The sequence below is a fragment of the Bos indicus x Bos taurus genome, chromosome 2 (genome assembly GCF_003369695.1).
Source record: "Bos indicus x Bos taurus breed Angus x Brahman F1 hybrid chromosome 2, Bos_hybrid_MaternalHap_v2.0, whole genome shotgun sequence".
Taxonomy (NCBI): domain Eukaryota; kingdom Metazoa; phylum Chordata; class Mammalia; order Artiodactyla; family Bovidae; genus Bos; species Bos indicus x Bos taurus.
Window position 1 is genome coordinate 93,605,201 of NC_040077.1, and position 27,087 is coordinate 93,632,287.

The 27,087-nt window shown below is 38.3% G+C and overlaps 1 protein-coding gene across 1 annotated transcript in view; it reads left to right on the forward strand.

Annotated features, from left to right (window-relative positions):
* The window catches only part of PARD3B (par-3 family cell polarity regulator beta), a 1,152,531-nt gene that overhangs the window by 900,965 nt on the left and 224,479 nt on the right, over positions 1 to 27,087 (forward strand). Inside the window, exon 19 of the mRNA XM_027565061.1 lies at positions 25,590 to 25,700. Within this exon, the coding sequence (XP_027420862.1) occupies positions 25,590 to 25,700 (111 nt within the window). The remainder of the gene's footprint in view (positions 1 to 25,589; positions 25,701 to 27,087) is intronic.

The following is a 27,087-nucleotide window of genomic DNA, read 5'->3' on the forward strand; positions in this document are numbered from 1 at the left end:
AAAATATAAAAGCCAGGAAGAGAGGATGCATTGGAATTCCTTAACAGTACAGCGTAACCCATCAATCAACCAATGTAAAGGTCTTAGTGACCCAAGCAGACCATTTGAACAAAGAGATTGGAGCCTATCAGAGGCCCTGGAGAGAGCCACCTCCCTTACGGAGGTTTCGAACCTGTTTCATTTTTCTTTGTTTTACCAAGAAGGCCCAAGGCTGACCTGTTTGTATTCAGAATAGGAAAACTAAATGGGAATTCCATGCTAGGGTGTTTCTGTGTTTTCAGAGATCATCCAGATGTGGCTTCTGGGGAACAGCTTGCGAGCGCTCAGAGGGCTGGGAGGTAGTAGAAAAGAGGCAAGATTTTTTTTTCAAATAATAAGAGGATAAGAGAATGATCTCAGGGTACTTCTAAGGCAGCTGCTGATAGGCTATAGTTAGGAGTTATCAGCGGATCCCTTCAAAGTCTTGAAGCAGGAGGCCATGAAAAAAACATCCCAGGGAAAATACAGAAGAGAGTTTGAGAGGCCAAGTACTGATCCTCGTCGACTTTGATTGAAAAATTGTAGTGAATTTGAAGCATATGAGCAACGGTTGTTCTCAAAGGCTCCATAATTCAGCTAGTTCACTACAAATTCATTGAACCGCCTCTGGTTTTGCTTCAAATCCCTGCCACCACCAAAACTGTTAGAGGCAATCAAATACACGGTTATAATTTACAGCTGCCGTATTGACAGGTGGGCAGATCTCTCCTCCCAGAGCATCATGGTATTGGTCTCCAGTGGGCCTGAGCTTTTGAAAAATGCTATTGAGTGAAGCTATGTGTGCACACAGATCTATAGGGATGATTTTAGAATGTACCTAAGCTCTAGGAATGTAGCAATGTCTGAAATGATTTTTGGAATTCTTTAAAGCAATCATAGAATCTGATTTTAACCAGTATTCTGGCAAAAAGATACCAGCTATTATATTACTATTTTAAAGTATAATTTCACAAATGACTACTGCATTATTCCATACCCTGTGCAGTTCCTCTGTCAAATTTTAGTAATTGGCAAAGAAAAAAAATGGCAGCCTCTTCAGTGATTTGGGCTTCCCAAGTGGTGCTAGCGGTAAAGAGCTTGCCTGCTAACGCAGGAGACATAAGAGACATGGGTTGCATCCCTGGATGGGGAAGATCCCCTGGAAGAAGACATGACAACCCACTCCAGTGTTCTTGCCTGGAGAATCTCTGTGGGCACAGGAGTCTGACAGGCAACAGTCCATAGGGTCACAAAGAGTCGGATATGACTGAAGTGATTTAGCACACACTGATATGTTTTAATTGAGAAGTATTAAAGTGAGGTCTCATATTTGAATCCATTTGCTTTTTTAAAAAATATGTGTGAATGATTATGGCATACTTGTGGCATAGTGTACACAAAAAATTCAAAATCAAATTTTTTTCAAAATGACAACTGTTAAAATTTGCCTTTCTTCAATACTTAGCAGTCAAAATCAAGTTTTTATTATAGATCTACTAGTTACAGATGTCCTAAATAGTAACTTCCTAAAAGGGCAGTGTTCAAAGTAGACAATGCCAAAGCTTTGGGAGGTTGGTAGTTACAGTATATTTATGGCTTGTGTATATTTAATCATTTATCTCCTTCCATTTTAGCCATTTCTGCTCCTTATCTTCACCATATCTTTGTACTGTTTTAAGTTAATACTCGCATCTGGCATTAATGCCAGTATTCCCACCTTCGTTGCTTATGCTTTAGCTTCACTTCCTTTCCATTTTGATTCTAGTAAATTCCCAGCAAAGAAGTCCAAGATGAATCAGCATATTTTAGAAAGGGAGGGAAATAAGTGAACCTGTTTCTGGAAGTTTCAGAAACAGATAGACTATCTACCGATTCCTGTTTAGGGGAGGTCTGCCTTTGATTATAGGAAAGGGATGAATAACAGGTCCCTCAAGAGATAATAGGCACAAAAGAGGATAAAGTCACTACATTTCCTTCTACCCCCTCTTTGTTAATCACCCTTTACCTTCTGCTTGTCTTTCTTTCTATTTTAAAATTGTTTGTTTTGGGGGATTTCCCTGGGAGTCAGTGGTTAGGAATCTGAGCTTCCACTGCACGGGGCACAGGTTCCATCCCTGGTTGAGAAAGTAAGATCTCCCAAGAGGTGAGGTCAAAAAAAAAGAAAGAAAGAAAGAAAGAAACATGCAATTACCATAAGACGCAGCAGTTGCATTCTTGGACATTTATTGCAGAGAAATGAAAATTTATGGGACTTCCCTGGCCATCCAGTGGTTAAATCTCTGCTTCTATTAAGACTCTGCTTCTACTGCAGGGGGCACAGGTTCCCACATACCTCTCAACTTGGCCAAAAAGCAAACAAACAACCCCCCTCTCCCTCCCGAAGAAAAAGCTGTTTATTTTGAAATAATTTTAGACTTACAGGAAAGTAAACCTTATTTGAACTTCAAAAGTTTTTCCATGTTCTTTTTCTGTGTCAAGGTCCAGTCCAGGATTCCACATTGCATTCGTTCTTATGTCTCCTTGGTTTCCAATGTTCTGCATAGTTCCTTAGTCTTTCGTTGTCTTTCATGACCTAGATGCCTTGAAAAGTATTCATCCATTATTTTGTAGAACATCCCTCAGTTTGGGTTTGTCTGATGATTATCATGATTAAACTCAAGTTATGTATTTTTGGCCAGAATACTACAGAAGGGACATGCCCTTCTCATGGGGTCCATGATGTCGAAATGTCTTATAATTAATGATATTCATCTTAATTGTATCATTAAGGTGGTATCTGCTGGATTCCCTTTATAATTAACACATCCCTCAGGGATATATTTTGAGACTATGCAAATATTCTATTTCTCTTCAAACTCTTACCCACTAATTTTAGCATCCATCCATGATTCCCGTCAGTAACAACTGTTACTTGGTATTCCAGTATTGTTTTTACTTCATTCTTTCCTTCTACATTCACTAGTTAGAATTCCTTTCTAATGAAGAGCTATCCTCTCTCCTTCTACTATTATTTATTCAGTTATTTATATCATTATAGATTCATGGATATTTATTTTACCCAGTCCTGTTATAATTTTGTTGCTCAGGTTTTTCCAACTTTGACTATTGGGAACTCTTTTGGGTAGCTCCTATTCCCTTTTTATTTGTCCAGGCTTTTCTAAGAACTTTCTTTTTGGTTCTATAAGAAGCTCTAGAACTATTTCATATTTTTCTTGCCATACCCCAAGAATAAACCACTTTCCCTTGGAGGCTTGATTCCTTTTATTAAGGACTCCTACTCAAACCAAGATCTGGGCTCTAGGAGTCCTCATTACTGTAGTTTCAGCAGACAGAACTTGGAAATAAATAGATACATAGATAGGTAAATGAATGAATAAATAAATAAGTCTATATACATACTTGACTACAGATACCTCTATACTTATTTCCAAATCTGTGTATACATTTTAAAAATGTGTTTATCCTGAACCTCCAGTCCTAATCCAACACCAGTGTTCACTGTCACCTTCCCCCATCCTTATTTGTAATTACATTTTCATGCTGTGAAAACGCTGGCTTTCATTATCTATAATGTATTTAATTCTTTGTTCAACTGGTCATGTATGGATGTGAGAGTTGGACTGTGAAGAAGGCTGAGCGCCGAAGAATTGATGCTTTTGAACTGTGGTGTTGCAGAAGACTCTTGAGAGTCCCTTGGACTGCAAGGAGATCCAACCAGTCCATTCTGAAGGAGATCAGCCCTGGGATTTCTTAGGAAGGAATGATGCTAAAGCTGAAACTCCAGTACTTTGGCCACCTCATGTGAAGAGTTGACTCATTGGAAAAGACTCTGATGCTGGGAGGGATTGGGGGCAGGAGGAGAAGGGGACGACAGAGGATGAGGTGGCTGGATGGCATCACTGACTCTATGGACGTGAGTCTGAGTGAACTGCGGGAGTTGGTGATGGACAGGGAGGCCTGGCGTGCTGTGATTCATGGGGTCACAAAGAGTCAGACATGACTGAGTGACTGAACTGAACTGAACTGAATATACACATAAAGTTGTTTCATAATTGCTAACCCCTACCCTTGTAAAACCAGAGATCAAATTGCCAACATCCGCTGGATCATGGAAAAAGCAAGAGAGTTCCAGAAAAACATCTATTTCTGCTTTATTGACTATGCCAAAGTCTTTGACTGTGTGAATCACAATAAACTGTGGAAAACTCTGAAAGAGATGGGAATACCAGACCACCTGATCTGCCTCTTGAGAAACCTGAATGCAGGTCAGGAAGCAACAGTTAGAACTGGACGTGGAACAACAGACTGTTTCCAAATAGGAAAAGGAGTATGTCAAGGCTGTATATTGTCACCCTGCTTATTTAACTTATATGCAGAGTACAACATGAGAAACGCTGGACTGGAGGAAGCACAAGCTGGAATCAAGATTGCTGGGAGAAATATCAATAACTTCAGATATGCAGATGACAGCACCCTTATGGCAGAAAGTGAAGAGGAACTAAAAAGCCTCTTGCTGAAAGTGAAAGAGGAGAAAGAAAAAATTGACTTAAAGCTCAACATTCAGAAAACGAAGATCATGGCATCCGGTCCCATCACTTCATGGGAAATAGATGGGGAAACAGTGCAAACAGTGTCCGACTTTATTTTTCTGGGCTCCAAAATCACTGCAGATGGTGACTGCAGCCATGAAATTAAAAGACACTTACTCCTGGGAAGGAAAGTTATGACCAACCTAGACAGCATATTAAAAAGCAGAGACATTACTTTACCAACAAAGGTCCGTCTAATCAAGGCCATGGTTTTTCCAGTAGTCATGTATGGATGTGAGAGTTGGACTATAAAGAAAGCTGAGTGCCAAAGAATTGATACTTTTGAACTGTGGTATTGGAGAAGACTCTTGAGAGTCCCTTGGACTGCAAGGAGATCCAACCAGTCCATCCTAAAGGAGATCAGTCCTGGATGTTCATTGGAAGGGCTGATGTTGAAGCTGAAACTCCAATACTTTGGCCACCAGATGTGAAGAGCTGACTCATTTGAGAAGACCCTGATGCTGGGAAAGATTGAGGGCAGGAGGAGAAGGGGATGACAGAGGATGAGATGGTTGGATGGCATCACCGACTCAATGGACATGTGTTTGGGTGGACTCCGGGAGTTGGTGATGGACAGGGAGGCCTGGCATGCTGTGGTTCATGGGGTCACAAAGAGTTGGACATGACTGAGCGACTGAACTGAACTGAACCCTTGTAAAAAAGCTGGCTTAAAACTGAACATTCAAAAAACTAAGATCACGGCATGTAGTCCCATTACTTCATGGCAAATAGATGGGAAAATGGAAACAGTAACAAACTTTTATCTTCTTGGGCTCCAAAGTCACTGTGGACAGTGACTGTAGCCATGATATTAAAAGATGCTTTCACTTTGAAAGAAAAGCTGTGACAGACCTAGACGGCATATTAAAAAGCAGAGGATCACTTTGCCGACAAAGGTCCATCTAGTCAAAGCTATGGTTTTTCCAGTAGTCATGCATGGATGTGAGAGGTGAACCATAAAGAAGGACTGAAACTGAAGCTCCAATACTTTGGCCACCTGATGCCAAGAACCAATTTATTGGAAAAGACCCTGATCCTGGGAAAGATGGAAGGCCAGAAGAGAAGGGGTCAAAGAGGATGAGATGGTTGGATGGCATCATTGACTCAATGGACATGGGTTTGAGGATACTCCAGGGGACAGTGAGGGACAGGGAAGCCATGAAGTATGCTGTAGTCCATGAGGTAGTAAAGAGTCAGACACAACTGAGCGACTGAACATCAGTCCCTGTACTAATCAGAGTATAGTGTTTATGTACAATATTTTAACATATACATGTATCTTTTTTTTCAAATTCTTTTCCCATTTAGGTTATTACAGAATGTTGAGCGGAGTTCCATTTGTTATACAATAGGTCCTTTTTGGTGTGTACAATGCTTTTTGTCTTTATCCCTATAGTATCCTGTCAAAATATTTTTTTCCAGTGTTACTTGGGTTAATTCCTTTATCCCCCAAGTCCTTCAATGTGGTTATGCTAATATTTTACAATATAACTAGGTTTACATGTTATAGTTGTATTCTTATTTGGAGTTCCCCCCATATCTTGGTTGGTTGTTTTTAAAATACATACAGTAAAATTCACTCTTTGTTCTATGCAGTTCTAGGAGTTTTGGCAAGTGCAGAGAGTCACATATCCATGGTCATAATATGCAACAGATTCATATCTTCAGCCCTCTACTCCTGACAATCACTGATCTGTTTTCTATCTCTATAGTTTTGCCTTTTCCAGTATGTCATAAATAAAATCAGACAATACTTTTGGATCTGGCTTCTTTCATTTAGCAAAATGCTTTTCAAATTCATCTGTATCATTGTGTGAGTAGTATTCCATCATGTGGATATTGTACCTCCTTCTTATGATACAATTTGTGATCTTTGTCCATGCAGCTAATGTTTACATTCATAAATTTACCCAGTGGGTTGATGCTTCTAGGGACTCTGAAACTGACTTTGAAAGTATGTTTTTCATCTTTCCTTAGTACTGAATTTACATCACTTCATTTTGTTTACTATGCTTATTTCCTACAATCATCAGTCATTTTAACATTCCAAGGAGTGTTAGAACCAGTCCTTAATTATTTTCGGTAAGATTAACAAGGAGAATATGGACAATAGAAATACATAATGTACAAGCCTTGTAATAGCTATGTCTTCTTCCCCCAGCGACTTAAAGGCAGGAAAATTGACTCCTTTTAAGTTTTATATCCTTTCCCTTCCTTTACTCATCCTCTGGTAGAAGCACTAATGAGTCCTCAGGTGACTATAAAAATGGAAAGGCAGAGGAAAAGGGGAAGCACATGTTATGGGTAATCTACATAGTAGATAAAAAGCCTCTGTGTCATTGAGAATCGATTGCACTCTAGTAAAATAGATGAAAGTAGGGATTATGTATCAACAACTTTGACATATTTTAGATTTCCTTTTAATGCTTAATACTTGTTGATTCAATGATAGATGTCAATACAGTTCAGTCACTCCGTAGTGTCCAACTCTTTGTGACCCCATGGACTGCAGCATGCCAGGCTTCCCTGTCCAGCACCAACTCCCAGAGCTTACTCAAAATCATGTCCGTCAAGTCAGTGATACCATTACAACCACCTCATCCTCTGTCGTACCCTTCTCCTCCTGCCTTCAATCTTTCCCAGCATCAGGGTCTTTTCCAGTGAGTCAGTTCTTTGCATGAGGTGGCCAAAGTATTGGAGCTTCAGCTTCAGCATCAGCCCTTCCAATGAATATTCAGGACTAATTTCCTTTAGGATAGACTGGTTGGATCTCCTTGCAGTCCAACAGACTCTCAAGAGTCTTCTCCAACACCATGGTTCAAAAGCATCAGTCCTTTGGCACTCAGCTTTATAGTCCAACTCTCACATCCATACATATGGAAAACCATAGCTTTGACTAGACTTATGATAGACTTATGGTCAGTCCTTAAAGTCTACCTGAAAGAATGTATTTCTACTCAGAAAATATCAGCCTCCCAACTCTGTTGTCTCTTGAAGCTACCTAGGTGTTCTTCACTATTAATACAAAGCATAGCATTGATTTGTGGCACCAAGAAAATCTTAATTGCAATAAAACAGATAATTGTAACTGTCTATCCAGGGATAGACACACATGGGTCGTCTTTTAGGAATCTGTGAACTTCTAGAACTTCTAGATAGGAGTTTTTAGTTTATTGATAATGTAAGAAATCTGACTAGTCCATGCTATCTGTGAGACAGATAATTTAACTAGTTTACAGGAATTCATTAAGTTTTCATATATCAGTTAATCAGCTAGAAAATCACTAGTGCTAATAAATATATGCAGTATGTTTTCCTAATACTGTTTATACTTAATGTGCCTTCCTTTCCTAAAGCCCTGTGGCCTTCATTGGTGACAAATGAGAATATATTTTCCCCTTTCTGTTTGCTGCTTTAGGAAGCAAAGGGTTTAACTGATTTTGAAAAGATCATTCTTGAAATCTTGAAAAAAAAAAGTTTTATTTTAGCTTTTTTTAAAAACTTTGAGTACAAGGTCTAAACTGCAAAACTGTGTTACTATACAGAATTTACTGTTCTAGTTCTGCTGATTTGTAACTTCCTGTAGAGGGCTTTCTGAAGAAGCATTGTTAATTCATGTGTTTACTATTCAAAAAAAAAAAAAATACTTGGCTGAGTTTTGGGAGTCTGGGTGATCCTACCTCATCTACAAAATTACTGCCAAAAATTCAAGTCCATGGTATTCTCTCTTAATCAAATAATGGTACCAACCATGGAAAAGTATCACATCTTTGTTTTGTGTATATCAGTTCTGACTACCTTGGTCCAATATTAGTTGAAAGCTGATCAATGGGTCTCAATCAATGAAAAGCTCAATGAATTATATTTATTTAAGGTAAGGTCCATCTAGTCAAGGCTATGCTTTTTCCAGTAGTCATGTATGGATGTGAGAGGTGGACTATAAAGAAAGCTGAGTGCCAAAGAAATGATGCTTTTGAACTGTGGTGTTGGAGAAGACTCTTGAGAGTCCCTTGGACTGCAAGGAGATCCAATCAGTCCATCCTAAAGGAGATAAGTCCTGGGTGTTCATTGGAAGGACTGATGTTGAAGCTGAAACTCCAATACTTTGGCCACCTAATGCAAAGAGCTGACTCCTTTGAAAAGACCCTGATGCTGGGAAAGATTGAGGGCAGGAGGAGAAGGGGATGACAGAGGATGAGATGGTTGGATGGCATCACCAACTCAATGGACATGAGTTTAAGTAAACTCCAGGAGTTGGTGATGGACAGGGAGGCCTGGCGTGCTGCAGTCCATGGGCTCGCAAAGAGTTGGACACGACTGAGTGACTGAACTGAACCAAAGGTCTCCACAACCATTAAAATACATACGTAGATAGATATAAATATATAGGTACTTAGATATACCAGTGTTTTCAAACTGGGATGCTACTGTTAAATTTGGCTCAAAGATACCTTATGTTTGAAACTCAGGCTAATTTTTTTAAGAGTCAGTATTTAAAAATCAAGATATTTTACAAACATAGACCAAATTTGGTAACTTTTTAAAATCTGGTAGAAATCACTGGCTCATGTTTAAAACACTCCCTGCAAATCTCAAATACTTCCTTAAACTTAAGTTTTACCATAGACTTTCCTGTTTTCTAAAAATTTCTTTTAATATGCTAGGTTTGCAGTTCAGTAGTAGTATAAAATCTGGAACCACGTTCTGTCTTTCACCTGTGAAAATGTTACTATTAACCCACATATGTTCAACAAAACTGGCATTGAGCTGTTTTTCTGGGAGAAGTGATGGATTTATGCTGCTCTGTCCACACATTCTTGGCAAGTGCCCTTTTGACCACTGGCATGTATTTGTAAGACCATCTGAGTTAGAAGTAGAGTCTGTGGTTATGGACTAGGTCCAAGTTAACTGGCCCACACAGGGGAGCCAACCCATGACCTTGACCCCATTACCACAGTGTTCTAACCAACTGAGCTAAATAATTGAGTAATTGTTTCTTAGCAACCTGATCAAATCAGCTGGCATATATTAAGAGTCTGTCTGTGTACAAGGGTGAGGATGTCAGTGAACGAGGGAGCTTAAGATAATGAGAAAGTTATCAAGTCCTCATATTGGTTGGCATGTTATATTTGGCCAAGTAGTCACTAAATTGGACTTTGTCATTAGAGTTAATTGCATTTCTGGGCAATTGGAATTCATTAAAAAAAAAAAACTAAGTTTTTATTGAGTTGGGTTCCTTTTTAGAATTCAGAATTTTGGTGAATAATTCATAACATCTGTACAAACAATTGGGGATCATAGCAAGATAGAAAGAACTTTGTACTGAATTGAGGGGGTCAAGTCTCTGGTTCTAACTGCCAGTATGGCCTTAGGCATGTCACTTGACTTTCTGAGCTCTAAGCAGGATTAGATAAATATGATATCAAAGAGCCTTCCACCCCAAGAGAGTTTCTGTAACTACAGTTTTTAAACCAGCAGGAACACTTTGCCTACAAAGCTCTTTAAAAATGCAACTGAAATATTTTTCATAAATAGATAAATATTTCAAAAGCACTTACTGAACAAACTTATTTTTGAAATCTATTAGTATTTGCATAAAACCAATATGTAATATACACCTTTCACAAGGAAATCCACTGTAAATTCAGTAAACAAATAAATGCATAAGCCATGGTTTTATATATTACATGATAGGATTTTAATGGCATTTTACATCTTAAAGCATCTATGAATCCCCTGAAAAATTTGCTCCCTTATTAAATAATTATTATTTTAGATGCAAGTTGTTGACAAATTTCTTTGGGATTATTATTTGTTAATCTCCTGACTGGGGGTACATTAATGTGGCCCATTTAAAACTATCTTTCCTCCCCCTAACTTGCCAAATTTAGATTAAACATGTTAAGCTCAAGCTTTCCTAACCAAACTATAAATTTTTCTAGTTCTTCTTTCTTTTCTTTCTTACTAACTCACTCAAATACTACATTTATAGAACTGAGTTAACGGTAATATTTTACTGTTCTTTTATCCAAACTGATTCTTCCACCGCCGGATGGGCTGGACCAGAGAATCTATAGCTCTCCGTAGAATGGGTCCTAAAGAATGTTAGGGTTGGTATAAAATGAATGACAACAGCTTAGTCACACTTGAAATAATAATATATTGGCTTGGGTTTCCGAATAACCTTCCAAAATGAAAAACACAAATACTGTGGGTTTCTGCAGAATCAAATATAACTGTAATGTTTGTAAAAAAGATTAGTTATCAGAAGTCACTTTAATATTAGGTGGTGATGTTTAGAAATACCAAATCTGGGGAGGCCAGAGGCATTAAACCCAAAGTCAAATACAGGTTGCAGATGCGCTGAGTGATGCCAGCTCAGTGAGTGATGCTCCTGAGCCAGCTCAGCCATCTTTTGAGTGATGCTACTGGTGCACCTTGTACCAGCGTCCAGAGCCGCAGTGGCACAGGCTGCCAGTACACTGAGCGGAGTATATGATACCTCTGTCAGCTGAGTACATGCAGAGCTGGGCAAAAGTGAGGTTTCCAGTATCACTCCTTCTATGTCATATGATCCAAAATTGATCTGATATTTTAAAATAGCCCCAAAGATAAGGAAACACCTTCAGGTCAATTCACTTAATTGAATAGCCTACGTTTTTTAAAGAAATGTTTGTCAAAAATCCCACGTCGTATGTTCTGCTTACAGGTTCAAACCTTTCATTTATCTCATCGTGTACTTTATAGGTTGATGCCTTTAATTATATGTACACGAAATTTTTAGCATTGATTGATTATTCTGTGAGAATACTGGCAGCCATTTTGAGCTGTATTAGGAATTTATGGGAATTATTCATCTGTGGCATTGAAGAAAGGAAAAATTAGCCATTGGTACAGCAAAGGGAGGAACAAGCAAATATACTCGCATGGCAGAAGAGTGGTTTCACAGTCTAGTGGGCAAGCAAATACGGGCCTGATACTTTGGACAGATTATAAATCAATTTCTGATTTCTTTGGTCAAACTGTAAATCACTGGGCTAAGCTACTATGAATTTCCAGGTGAAAGCCTATTTTGTGATTGTATGTTACTAATAATAGCTCTTTCTGAATTACAAGCGATTAGAAAACCTTGTCAGAAATCACATTGTTCTTGTTGTGTAAGCCTGGATATATTTTCTTTAGTGATATTAAATTGCTGGAGAAGGAGATTATATTCATTCATATAAAGCTGTATTAAAACGGGAAACCTATTCCTATGGGTTTTTTGTCCAGGTCCCTCTGAACAAAGGGAAACATTATTGATTGACGGCTCTGTAGTGACTGTCACCTTGCCCGATTTCTTTTGGTATAAGGTGTGCTCGACCTGGAAGATGCCTATAATATCCCCTGTGCACTTCAGTGAATAAACAGCAACTCTATTTAAAATAATAAAGTATTACTCCTCTTTTTATTGTTGGCAACCCCATATTATTTATGGGTTCCAAGTTTTAAAAATTGAGAAAAGCTAAGGAAAGGGAGTTTTTAGACATTTTAAGAAAAAGTGCAGACACTTGCAGGCAACACAGGTTTGAAACATTTCAGAGACTTGTGACTTTTCTGGGAGAGTCAGAGTGTGATGTAGAATTTCACTTGAGATATTTAGCATAGGTATATTTTTTCCTCCTAGCCTATTTATAGTTGAGAATCAGTTCAGTTTTATGGTCTACTGTTAAGGGACTTAGAGAATAAAGAGGGATGCTAACTTTAAATCTAACATAAAAATACTGATCCCTTGCCTTACTAAGTGAAGGCTCAGATTTTTTAATTTAATTTTTTTTTCCCAAAAGAACTCTTCTAGAGAGAAAGTTACAGACAGAGGTATTGTCATTTGAAAGTCTGTTTAAGGACAGAGTGAACTAATGACAAAGATGGGTTGTGTCAAGAGAACCCAGTAACTCCCTAACATATATCTTTATTTGAAACCTAAGATTAAAGAGGTCAACATTTCTGAAACTCTGAAATTAAAAGCCTAAGTACAAGATAGACATCATGTTTTTTCTAGATGACATCTTGGAGATTAACCACCTCTAATGACACCTTTGGGTTTAAATTTTATTTTAGGGTTTAGCCTGGTATTTGAAAATAGAGTGTTTGCGTAACATGAAAGAACTAGTCATCGTGAGATAGAAACCCAAGGTGACTCAGGGCCCCCATGGCCCTCGAGAGCCAGGTATTCATTACCTTGACCAGGTGAGTAACTGTCACCTCTTTGGTCTCACTGTGCCTGCAGACATCCAAGGCTGTGACTGGCTTGTAGTCATCACACCTAAATTAGGCTATTTGGGTGATTTGTGCATTCATCGGGAGAGCATCTTCCATGTTGGAGCTTTATGGAGGGATAACATGCTGAGTTATGAGGGACAATGGCACCCCACTCCAGAACTCTTGCCTGGAAAATCCCATGGATGGAGGAGCCTGGTGGGCTGCAGTCCATGGGGTCGCTAAGAGTCGGACACGACTGAGAGACTTCACTTTCACTCTTCACTTTCATGCATTGGAGAAGGAAATGGCAACCCACTCCAATGTTCTTGCCTTGAGAATCCCAGGGACGGGGGAGCCTGGTGGGCTGCCATCTATGGGGTCACACAGAATCAGACACGACTGAAGCGACTTAGCATGGGGCCCTTCTTCTAGAATAGAGGCTATGAAAAATGGGTACAATTGACATAATTCCTGAAATCCTGACCTTTAATTCAGCTCAGCAGCGGTTGTTGAATTTTTGCAATGCATCAGGCATGAAGAATGAGACCATATTTGATGAATCGACTTGTATTCCTTAACATCCACTAGAGGATCTGGCTCAAAGTTGGTGCTGAACAAGCATTTGCTGAGTGAATGCTTGATGGCATGTATACATAAATAAGAGAAACACAGAAGGGCCTAGCCTTAGCCCTAGCCCTTGAGGAGTCCTTGAGAAACCATTTTAAGCAATAGTTAAAGCAGCGCCCTACCCCCAGTACCACTGCTCACTTCAGCACAAGCCCTCCACGCCTAGGGATCCCCTCCCTGAATCTACTCTGCACCCTATCTTGGCTAAAGATAAACATGCCCATCCAGGTTAGTTTTCTTTAGTGAAAATGTTATGCACATTAAAAAAAAAAAACATGAAATATTCGTTCTAATGAATTGAGACAACCTAGAAATTAACCCTCAACAATTCTCCCTTTTTCAAAATTGCTTTCTCTGCTACAGAAAAAGGGAAGAAAAAAAGTCCAAAGTTAAGAGAGCTTCTACCTTTTAAAAACAGTTTCAAACTTAGTATCACTTATTAAGAATTGATATAATAACTCCTTTCTATTATTTAAGGCTCTCTTACCAGCTCCATCGTGCATTAATTATTTTGCTTCTTTTGTATTTGTACAATAAATGCTTGACAAAAAAAAAGTGACATAATTTAAATTTTTATGGCACAATGAAAAAGTTTCCCACCCCCAGGAAGAAAAAGAAATTCTGTGATGTTCTCATTGTCTTTTCAGTGAAAATTTTATACATTAAAAAGAAGATTGTGAAAAGAAAAAAAGAGTCCTAGTTATACTTCATGTGACACACAGAAGGTTTAGAATATAGAGAACATGAAAAAGAGTACACGAGCTATAGAGGAATAAAGCTGTGTGTTCTTAATTTTAAATTTCAGATAAATATGATTTCAGCTTTGATCCTACATGGACTAAGTCTTTTGTCACTCCACTAATTAATTCAGTATGCTAGAGAAAAGATGCTAATTTGAGCATCAAAGAAGTGATAATTTTTTTTTGTTTAATCAGATTTATAAAGATAAGTTTCACTCCCATTAGACTGGGTATGGCACTCAGTTTTATTTTATTTATTTTATTCTTGTTTAGTGCAGATGAAATTTGACTTGTTTCTCTTAACTTCTGAATATGGAGCAGTAACACCCTGGATTTCCTTTAAAATGGTCCTTTGCATAGTCACTGTGCCAGGAGAAAAAAAAAAAAAAAAACACCCGAATCAAACCAAACAAACAAAAAAATCCCACAGTTATTTCTTAATACTCTTGTCCTTTTGTTCTTTCCATGTAATGAGTTAGGCACCATCATCAGTTCCTTCTGATAATGGACTTTATACAGAGTACATGGCTGTGAATTTGTGACATTGAATAAGTTGTATCTGACATTTTATTAGTGACTCTAAATGAGACCTCCCATTTCCATGGAGCTTTTAGTTAGCCCTCCCTGCATTTCTTTTCAGGGATGTGAGTCAGTGTTTCCCTTCCCAGGCAGTTTGCCGAAATGACCCACACCTGCCAGTGAATGGACCTCAGAGATATTTCCTGTGGAGGGAGATTTCCTTCTGCAGGATGAGTCCGTGGTCAGTCTGGAGTGAGCCCCAACAGGTTGACCTCAGGAAGGCCACGGGAGCTGGGAAATCGCCCGTAGTTGGTAGAAATTAGGACATGAGATATGATGTGGTCTCAGAACACTTTCTTTGCCTAGATTTTGGGTTTCTGGGACAGAGGAGAGAGAGAAAAGGAAGAAAGGAGGAGAAAGAGGATACCATGGGCACCCAGATGAGAAAGCGTTATCTGGCTGTTGGCCGAAGTCTGAATTCTAGCCGTGTGGTCTCTTTGGATCCATATTAGGGTTTTATGCAGACAATCAGTTGCACTCAAGCAGCCTTCAGAGACATTTAAAGATCCACTTAAAAGTAATAAAAATAAAAAGGAAGAAGCCACATATTCTGCTGCTTTGAAATAAGTAAACATTTAATAAAAGAAAAGCCTTTCTAACTATTAAGAAAACATAAAAATGCAAAAAGATCTATTTCTTTAATGCTCCTGTTAAATATGGTTCCCAGAAATCAGAAGCATTTAAGTCTGAATCACTAAGGCTCTTGCCTGCAATGTCTTAAAGCCCGTGAGCGCGTATGAAAGCAATTAATCAAAGTTCAGTGTGCTCCTGAAGAGTGTTTCGTCTTCTGGAAAGCAGAGGAATGGAATAACTTAAAACCCAGTGTGGTCATGACAGTTAATAAGCTTTTTATAGTCCCCGTGTGGATCTGAAAATCATACCTTATTAGTATCTTTATCTTTCTTCCTCACTCATTTATGCTTATTTTCATTTAATTTTAATTTCTGGCCCCTTTTTCATATTTTTTTTCCTTTTTTGCTAACCAAGCACTGCTTTAATAATCTCAGTTTTCAGTTGCTACAAAAGGGTTCTGCAAAAGTTAACTGTCCAATGGCTCACCAACTCCTTCACTGGTTCTCACAAGTCTTGTCTCCTAGAGGCCTTTGTCCCTGGTTTGTGTGTTTATTTCTAGGAAGACGGGTTATTGGTGATACACATTTTGCTTTGCTTTCTGGACCCTCTAGAATTATTCTGAATGTAGTTGGTGTTTCCAAACCCATTGTGTTTCCTTAGCTCCTCAGTCTGGGAAAGCAAAGTATCAATAGTTCAAAGATTCCCAGCTGCTGAATTGAGCCAGAGAACCGCTGAAGACTCTACCAGATGTTTCATCCACTTAGACAGAAATCCTAGAATATTCCAGGACCTCCCTGCTTTTCAATCCTAAAAACAAACATCAACACATCTGAGGTCTGAAGATTCCTCACTTTGGAATGAAGGGTTTTCATGACCACCCGTTTAGGAATCACATCCCGGGAATGAGCAAAGTAGCTGTTTTAAGGGGGAGGAGGGATGGAAAAGTTGATTTCAAAGGAAGTAGTAGATATATCAGTGGAGTTACACCTGTTTGTTGTTTTCATACAGCTTGTGTTCATCTTGAAAATATGTAAATGCCTCCAAAATAAATGTCTAAACAATATTAAAATTTTACTTGGAAATCTTTTTTTTTTTTTTTTTTTTTAGTTTTGACTCCTTGATTCAGTTAGTGTTAACAAGAAAAATTTTTTAGCCTGAGTTTTCCTTCAGTTACTGAATCATCAAACCACTCAGTTTCTGCTTGTGAACACCTCCTATAAAGCAAGTCCCTAACTCCTTTTGTGAACTACAGGGTGAACCTACAGAGTTTAAAGTACAGCCCTCTGCTGGGGAAAGCATAGGGAGTTTTAGAGCATTCCACCTCCCTCCTGAAAAATCACAGGCATTAACCATAACAATAATACATACTGTGGAACACTAAAAATAAAATGAGAATATCTTTTTCTTTCTTCACTAAGACTGGTTTACAGTAAACACATATCTGTACTTTCTTCTATCAGCATTAACATAAAAGTAGGCAATGGCCTTAGGTACCCCCCCCAAAGGAGGGAGAAATCTATTTGGTCAATTTTCATTGTATTTTTATCAAATTCACTAATTCTTAGGTACGATGGGAACCATCTAAGGTAAACAAGTAAAGACATTTGTGACATACATTTTAGAAGCAATAGTTGAAGTGCAGAGAAATCATATGAGATTGCAATCCATGGATGTTAATTTTGTAAGCATATGCATATGCTAATTCAGAACCCAGTTTGGAATATATCAGACAACAGAAACCTTTTATGGGTGAATTTCAGAATAAACTATAGAGACATAGTCAAAGGTCTGTGAACTTCTCTGCTCCCATATTTTGCTTAAGCTCTTTCAAGCTATATAATTTACACCATGATAAGGCAATATCATGTGTAATTTAAAAGTAAACTAGTTATAGGGAGAATGAAACATTATCTGAGTCCAGAAAATACTACAACTGTGAGGTTTGTGCATTTTCATATCTGACTCCATTCCATAGATTTTTAATATTATTGATGACTGGGTCTTATAGCCTTTTCCAAATGCATCAATGATATCCAAAGGTATTTCTTAATTGTAGGAGAAATACATTAGGTTTCAAATTTTCACCTCTCCTTGAATTCATAGCTCACCACTAATTTGGAATAAGAGTGTCTGAACTTTTCCCTTGCCTGACTTTTTAGTTCTCCTAAGCCATCGCTCAGGATTGTTTTCATATAGTCTGTGCCAAGAGAAAGAAGAGTGGTCGCTAATACCTACATAAATTGCCCAATGGGATCAAGGAAGAAAATTGTAGACCCATACAACTTAGCAGAATGAAAAAGTGAATGAAATATGAGACTGGAGGTAGAAACAGTCAGAGATAGAGCTATAAATTTGTGAATTTGGAATATTAGGGTACGTAGGAATCTGGGGAGGATTTGAAAGTCATCTTTATCTAGAAAGCTCAAGGAAAGAAATAGAAACAAGAAAATATTTGCTGAGAAATTAGGGAACCAATACTAAGAATTGGGTTAAAATCTTTCCAGTATGGAAACCAATAGGATACTGGAACCTTATTTAATTAGTTGGATGGAGGAGTTAGAGATCTACCTAACAACTCACCTTATTAGTGGTTGAATGCCATGTGCCTAACCCATATGATATGTAATGGCTACACAGTAAATGTCTGAATGACTGAATGAACCATTATTAAATTCTACTTCCCCAGATAGTTATTTAGGACTTCCCTGCATAGCACATGCTTGCGTACTCAGTTGCTTCAGTCATGTTTGATCTTTGTGACCCTATGGACTGTAGCCCGCCAGGTTCCTCTGTCCATGGGATTCTCCAGGCAAGAATACTGTAGTGGGTTGCCATGCCCTCCTCCAGGGGATCTTCCCAACCCAGGGATCGAACCCACGTCTCCTGCCTTGCAGGCTGGGTCTTTACCACTGAGCCACCAGGGAAACTCCTTCCCTACATAAGCCAAATAGGAATACAGGTGAGGTGTGTTACAGTATTTTTCTACAACCCTCCATGAGGTTCTTTTCCACCTTGGATATTCTATTTCCTTTGATTTATTAATTTATACCAAGAAATCTCATTTTATGGATAGGAGTCATTTTTCTTATATGTGTTGCATCACATTAACTGATAAATTACCCAGGAACACCTCCACTTCCCTTTTATCAGTTCTGTGAAGTTTTATCTCCTAGCTGCTACTTTTTCTGAGTTTCTTGCCATTATCAAGAACTTTGTTCTCCTATACCAAAATCCATAGCAACATTAATCAGGAGAGGAAAATGGTGGAGACAACACCAGTGTCCATTGACAGATAATGGATAAACAAATACAGTACTCTACATACAATGGAATATTTTCCAGCCTTTTAAAAAAGAAGGAAATTCTGATACATGTTACAAAATCGATGAACCTTGAAGACATACTGTTAAGTGAAATAAGCCAGAAGCCAAGGGACAAGTATTGTTTGATTACATTTATATAAAGTACATGGCACCCCACTCCAGTGCTCTTGCCTGGAAAGTCCCATGGACGGAGGAGCCTGATGGGCTGCAGTCCATGGGGTCGCTAAGAGTCGGACACGACTGAGCGACTTCACTTTCACTTTTCACTTTCATGCACTGGAGAAGGAAATGGCAACCCACTCCAGTGTTCTTGCCTGGAGAATCCCAGGGACGGGGGAGCCTGGTGGGCTGCCGTCTATGGGGTCAGAGTCGGACATGACTGAAGCGACTTAGCAGCATGTAAAGTACCAAGAACAAATTCATATAGGCAGAAAGTAGAATAGTGGTTACTAAGGGCTAGGGGAGGGAGAAATGGGGAGTTGTTGTTGAATAGGTACAAAATTTCAATCTGGGATGATGAAAATGTTCTGGAGAGATGGTGGTTAGTGTTTGCACAACAATGTGGATGTACTTAATGCCACTGACTGGTTACTCACAAAATGATTCAACTAGTAGATTTTATGTTAAGTATATTTTGTCATGCAAAAAAAAAAATGGCAGTATTCTCTTCTCTCTTTCATCTATAAATACTCTCTGGCGTTTCTTCTTATCAGCCAACAAAAGTCTTCGGAGATGAGCCAAATTGAAAACCTTCATCTTCAACATTTCACCCCATTTCCAGAAACCACCCTACCAGCCAAACCTCTCGAAATGCTTGTACACACACAGACACACACTTTTGTACTTACCTGCCATTCACTGTTAAGATGACTCCCACCTGGTTTCTGCTCACGTCACACCCTTGAACTTTGCCAGGGTGATGACTGGCTTCAGATTGCCAAATCTAATGAACCTTTTCAAGTCGTCAGCTCACTGGACTTCTCAACAGTATTCCCATCTGTTGACCATGTACTCCTCCTCCCAGCCCTCTTCTCTCAGATGTCTTACACCACATCTTCCTAACTTTCTTCCTGTCTCTTTCACTGTGCTTGTTCTGTCCGCTTTGTATACCATCCAACATTTAAGTGTTAAAGTGCCCATAGCTCAGTCCTTGTCCTCAGCTTTTTCATCTGGATTTCCCAAAGGCACTAAAATAACTGTGCTTAGAAGTGAACTTCTGATTGTCTCTCCATTGGCCCATCATTTCCAAATCACTGTCTTCTCTTCTCAGCAGCCTCCAGTCATCCAAGCCACCATCATCTTTCACCCACACTCCTGTAGCCATTCCCAGACAGCTTTCCTGCTTTTATGTGGTACACATTGTTACTTCAGCAACCAGCATCATTTTTTTAAATGTGCATAACTTTGTAGCACTTCTCCTTAAAATGATTTGATTAGTCATTTGTTGCTCCTCTACCAATTCTTTAAATCAACCAATTTCCTTACTAGCGTCTCTGTTCTTTGAATCACTAAAAAAATGACCTACTGTCATTCCTATAATAAACTCTAAGCATCTCTCAGACCTGCACTCCAAGGACCTTGCCCTTCTTTCCGTCTGAATCTTATACAAAGATCCTTTCTGTTCTCCTTGCTTTGGAGACTGGCCTTCTTTCACTGCTTGGAATGCACCAGGCATCATGCTCCTCATGTCCTCTGCATGTCCCCTTCCTTCATCCACAGGCTTATCTCCTATCTCTACTTGTCTGGAATCTGTCCCCCTTATTGTTATGGTTTTAATGTCATTTCTTCATTAAAGACCTCCCCAAACAGTCTCTTTCCTGTTACTCTCTCTCCTAACTCCCTGCATAGCACTTTTCACAACTTATAAATTGATACTTATTTGGTGACTGTCTCCTCTATCAGAATGTAAATTTTATGAGGGCAGTGTCTGGTTTTGTATCCCAATAAAATATCAACCTACATCCAGTACTTATGACAATGTCTGACACAAAAGAGATGCCTACAAAATATTTTTTAAAACAAATGCATGAATGAAAGAAGAAGAAAGCAAGCAAGCTAGTCTTCCATGAAGCTGATTCATATAACCACTCTGTAAAAATAAACAGGAACAGGTGTTTGAAGCAAACTTATAATTCATGAAAATCTAAATTTACATAAAGAGTATGTTGAAAGGTGATTTTTCCACTTTACGAAAAGATCCATCATAAGATTCTTTAAACAGGCTTTCCAGGTACATGGAAAGTACGATTTCATTGATTAAAACCATATGTTTGCACAGAATTCTTCAGGAAAATATCTTTTATATAAAGCAAGGTTGACCTATAAGCAATTTCCTTAAGGCACCTAGCCCAGAATGACCAACTCTCAAATTTCCTAGGTAATAGATAATGGAGGTCTGGAATGCAGTGGATATTTGAAACCTTAGAATGCAAAGCAGTAATTTCAACCATTTAAGGTCTGCATGACTTTTCTCACAAAAATAGCTAATGGAGAGATGAATCAATGTATTTGAATCTCCCCAACTCTTCTCTCTTTATGTCAGTGGAAGTAAGAATGGATATGAAATGACCCCCAAAAGAGGCTGCGTGAAAGGAGAACAAGGACCTGTAAAATTCACTAAATTGAGGCTTTTCTCCCAACTCCCACCACCACCACTGCCACCACTGATAATTAAGTTGTCTGACTGCTGTACTGGGAAGAAGAATTCAGTGTGTTAATAAATAAAAGTCATTTAACTTCTCTGAGTCTCAATTTCCTCATCTTAACAATGTGGGAGCCCTTTTGAAGATTATTGTCTTAGAATTCTGTTCTTGAACCTACCCAGACTTTACAAAATAAGATAATTGGTAACTGTTCTCTCTGTCTAATGAAATAAATTTCACAGCTTTCTGCTCTTCTTACTAGAAACTTTAATAAATGATCATGAACTTTAAATCAAAACATTTATAATATTTATAAAATTGGTTGAGTTGAATATTATTGATGGTTCTTGCTTAGAAGAAAATGCTTGGCAGAATTTACTTACAACTAACTTGGTCACTCCAACAGTAGAGAATCTGCCTGCAATGCAGGAAACCCAAGTTTCATCCATGGGTTGGGAAGATCCACTGGAGAAGGGAATGGCTACCCATTCCAGTAATGGCTACCTTACTTGGAAAATTACATGGACACAGAAGCCTAGTGGGCTACATACAGTCCGTGGGGTCACAGAGTTGGACACGATTGAGTAATTAACACTTTCACTTTTTCAACCTTTTCTTTTTCAAACATATCTCACTCTAATGGAAGCATAATAAGCTGTTCTCAAACTGCAGTACAAGTGAATACTTCAGCCACAGGAAGGAAAAAACAATATACTGGTTGTGATACTAAAAGTCAACTAGGGTATAAGTTCGTTTTGCCCTTCAAAAATGACACTACTTTCATCTCAGAAAATCTTAACACCTCAAAATTTAGAAGAAAATATTTGAGATGTAGCAGAAAAGCAAGCCTAAAATCTATAGAGATCTTGGCAATCTTGGCCTTTATCAACTTCCTGAGGCATTGTTTTACCCTCACTCCCCACAATTCTGATTTTTTTTTTTTTTTTTTTTTTTGCTTCACTATTACTTTATTTGGTGACGTTTTGAGGGAAAACTATTTTAATAAGTGATGTACTAAAGTATTAACTTGTCACATAAAGGAGTTTAGAGTAATAATGTTGATCCTAAGACTCTTCTTCATGGATCCAAAAAGCCAAAGAATGTATTCATGGAAACACATTATTTAGATATTCCTGCTTTGTAGGTTAAAGAGAGATCATGAATATATTAACAAATCTGAATGATCTGAAAGTTAATGTTCTTATATTTTGTCTATTTTTTCTGTCTTCTCTATTTACTCCTATGAATGGGATCAGGTCATTTCTTCAGTGAGAAAGAGGAATAGATTCAGAAAAGGATGCAAGAAAGAGGAAGAAGAGAAAAAAAATAAGGCCGGGAATGATGGAATTAAAGCTGATGGTCAACCAACCCAAGTGCTCAGACTAGACTGGATATATAGCAAAAGCACTGCAGTAGGAGCAGACACAGAGAGACGGCAGTGGGGAGACAGGAAACTCATGAAAGACAATTTGCTCATTGAAATTATAATGAAAAAATATACAGAGGAGTCAAAGCTGGAAGAGGCTTCTGCGGAAAGCAGGATGCAGTCTGTTCTTGAATGACACCATGACTGTGAATGTTGGCAGTGCCATCTTCCACGTGTCATACTCAGAGCTGCCACTTGACCAACAACCTCTGCTTTGGTTTGAAACACAATCCAGAAAGAGACAAATGTTAGGCCACTTCTATGAAATTCTGAAGGAAATGAGTTTCTTACAAGTTTATGATTTAGGTCCTCCTGGGAGGAGATTCTGACTCTCTATGGATGTGTTGAAAGGCTGGGGCACAGGGATGGGAGTGGGGGAGGGGTAGTCAGCCGAGCATGTGTGTAATTTGACAAGTGTCCTCAGGTTATATAGCTGGAAGGATGGATGGATACATAGATACATAGATGGGATGAGTAAGCTAAAGATATGAATGCTTACTCACAGAGTTAAACTTTGTAGCTAGGTAGTAAGAAACAAGGGACAACTGGGATTCCCTTAGATTTAAGACGAGTCTTTACCTTAACTGAAGTCTGTGCATAATAGAGAAGGCAATGGCACCCCACTCCGGTACTTTTGCCTAATCCCATGGACGGAGGAGCCTGGTAGGCTGCAGTCCATGGGGTTGCTAGAGTCAGACACAACTAAGCGACTTCACTTTCACTTTTCACTTTCATGCATTGGAGAAGGAAATGGCAACCCACTCCAGTGTTCTTGCCTGGAGAATCCCAGGGACGGGAAGCCTGGTGGGCTGCCGTCTATGGGGTCGCACAGAGTCGGACACGACTGAAGTGACTTAGCAGTAGTGCATAATAGAATGACTTTTATCCTGGTTCTCAGCATAGTATCAGGTCATTTTCATTTTTCATGTGTGTTAATACCAAGGCTATGGGAGACTGCTTTCAAAGAAAATATCTATTAGGAAAAATGCCTGTCTTTTAAGAATATAAAAGACCAAAAATTAATTGTAGCTGTTTTTTTAAATTTAAAATTGGCAGTTTCATTTTCCAAAAAATGCTAAGGAAACACCAATTATTTTATCATAATTGCAGGGAACTCTAGTGTATTCTTGTTTGGAGTGCAAATTAGTACAGCTACTATTGAAAACAATGAATGGTTCCTCAAGAAATTAAAACTAGAACTATCATATAATTCAGCAATCTCACTTTTAGATATATATCCAAAAGAATTGAAATTAGGATCTCTCAGAGATATCTGTACTCCTAAATTTGTTGCAGCATTATTCATGATAGGCAAGATACAGAAACAATCTAAGTGTTCATCAACAGATGAATGGATAAAGAAGATAGGCTTGATACACACACACACACACATATATGGTTGTATGTATTTATACACACACACAATGGAATATTATTTAGTCATGAGAAAGAAGGAAATCCTACCATTTGTGACAACTTGGATGAATCTTGAGGGCACTATACTAAGTGAAATAAGTCAGAGAAAGAAAAACACATAGCTGTATGATGTCACTTTATGGGGAATCTAAAAAAATCAAACTCAGAGAAATAAGTAAAATAGTGGTTATCAGGGGTTGGGAGATGAATAAATGTTGGCCAAAGGGTACAGACTTCCCGGTGTAAGATTAGCAAGTTTGGGGATCTAATGTACAACATGGTGATTATAGCTGATAGTAGTGTATCAGGCAGTTAAAAGTTGCTGAGACAGCACATCTTAAATGTTCTCACAACAAAAAAGAAATGCTAACTATGTGACAGGATATGCTGCTGCTGCTGCTAAGTCGCTTCAGTCATGTCTGACTCTGTGCGACCCCATAGACGGCAGCCCACCAGGCTCCCCTGTCCCTGGGATTCTCCAGGCAAGAACACTGGAGTGGGTTGCCATTTCCTTCTCCAAGGCATGAAAGTGAAAAGTGAAAGTGAAGTCACTCAGTCGTGTCCAACTCTTCGAGACCCCATGGACTGCAGCCTACCAGGCTAGGGTGTAGCTAATATTTTGGCTGTAATTCTTTTTAAAGTAATATATATCAAATCAATACATTGTAAACTTACACAATGTTATGTGTCAATTATCTCATTAAAGTTGGGGCAGAAAGTAAAATTACCACTGGCCAGTTAACTACACATATGCCCAGCACCAAGAAGTATTCAGAGCACACTGACTCAGGGCTGAATTGGGAATCATGTGGCTACATGGAGATTGAGTGTAGCCTGAAGATATATGTTTGGTGTAGGAGGTGAGCCACATGCTAATCCCAGCCCTGCCTTGAACTTGGGTTTGTTTAAGGAACAAGGCCTCTCTGAGGTTTTGGTTCTTCATTTGTAAGGTTAGAATATTGAACTATGTGTTTGGTAAAGTCCTTTACCAGCACCATCACTATATAACCTCATGAGTTTAATCTTCAATGCCGATGCCACCTGGAATTCTGGAGGCCTCTTTAAGAGATTGATTAGGTTTTAGCTATATATTAATGACAACTTTTCAGTTCTTTTAATCACCACTGAATTAATTGTTTGAAATTTTTAGTCTTTAATCACATGATTTTGCACAGATTGTACAATCAATAGCCAAGTAGAAAGAAAGAAGGAAGAGAGAAGTGGGAGGGGACTTCAGTAACTGTATTATTTTTCTGCTCTAAGTATCTTATTTTTACTTCCATTGTATGTGAAATGACTTTTTATTGCTTAGAGTAAAGAATTGTACTTTAATGAGTTCATCTCATAAATATCTACAACTTACCACAAAAAGAACATGCTTATCATTAACAATCATCTTCTCCATGTTTCATTAGATTTGGAAAGAAGAAAGATGATAAGGGTGGAAAGGCAGAGCAAAAAGGTCCTCTGAAGCAGGGTGGCCTGAGAGAAGAGGAACTGGAAAAAATGAAAGAAGAACGTGAGAGGTGAGTAGAAATGCTAAGCCTCTTGTTTTATTTTTGTGCAGGGTCTATGTTTAATTTGGTTATTCTATCAGTCAACTGGAGAAATCTTATTTTAAAATGCATAGGGGTTGACTGATGCAAAGGAGAGATACCCGATATAAATGGAATCTGCCTTTCTGGGGAATTTTTATTATATTTTGAGAAGAAATTGACTTCATGTTTTTATTTTATCGGTACTTATAATTCCAAAATGTGCTACCCCTAGTTTTGACTCTAAAAATGCATATGTTCCCTATGGTTTAAACAAGGAGGTTTTTGATTTTTTTTTTTTAAGTCATTTGAATATTGATTCTTAGAGCTATCAAATTTCCATAGTCTGTTCCTAATTTTTGTCAAGCTGTTGTATGCCTTCTTAATTTTAGTCTGTTAAACCCATTTGGGTGCTATAATTTGAAAAGTACATGCCCTTCATTTTTAAAAAGCCAGTGTCTTTTATTATGCCATCAGCAAGTTACAAAGTATGTTGCCCATCTGTGAAAGGGTCGGTTTCATCTACTGAAAAAATGACAGTTTGCAAGGGTTGAATTCTCCTTTTTAAGGAGCTTAATGTTCCATTTAGACAAGAAGTCCTTCACATATCTTTGATGTTAACTCTGGCACTTACCCGAAGTAGATGTATAAATGTCTGACTTTGAAATATGTAATTGAATATTCATACTTCTCCTGAAAATTCTTTGCGTTCACAACCAGATGAAGCTTGGAGAAAGACTGAGATTATTCTATAACTAAGTATTTGATACTGACTTGATCATGCCTGACATCAGATTTGTGCAACTTTTTTCCTTGCCTATTAGTAATAATAGTTGTTGCAGCTTTTAAAAAGTCAGTACTTGTACTTATTTTAATTTTCTAGCATGGGTACTAAGAAAATCATACTTCTTATTCATTGTGTTTTCTAGTGCAGAGCATGCTAAGAGTACCAACTGTTAACCTTTGACCCCTATCTTGTGGTCTATTCCCATTGAGAAGGCTCACTTTATCAATAGCAAGAAAAAAATGCTATTTAGCCCTTTCTCATTTTTGAGAGGTTGATAAGCTCAGTTTCAGGGTCAGTGGAGCAGATAAAAGGAAATCAAGTGCTTTCCATTGTTGTTGACTATTCACATGTCAGAGTTGCCCCAAAGAGAAGAAACATGAATTTTCCATCATAATTCAAGATTCAGTAATCCTGTAATGTAAAATGTAATTCAGGCTAAGATTTTAATGCATTTATTGGCAAAGACATCTGTGTGGTGAGTCCCCATCGTAGATCTTTGCTGCTCCCATGATTTCACTTACTGAAGCACCACATTCTTGTCTCATCTTCAGGAAACTAAGCTATTTTCTAGAATGCAGACTTTACATTTCT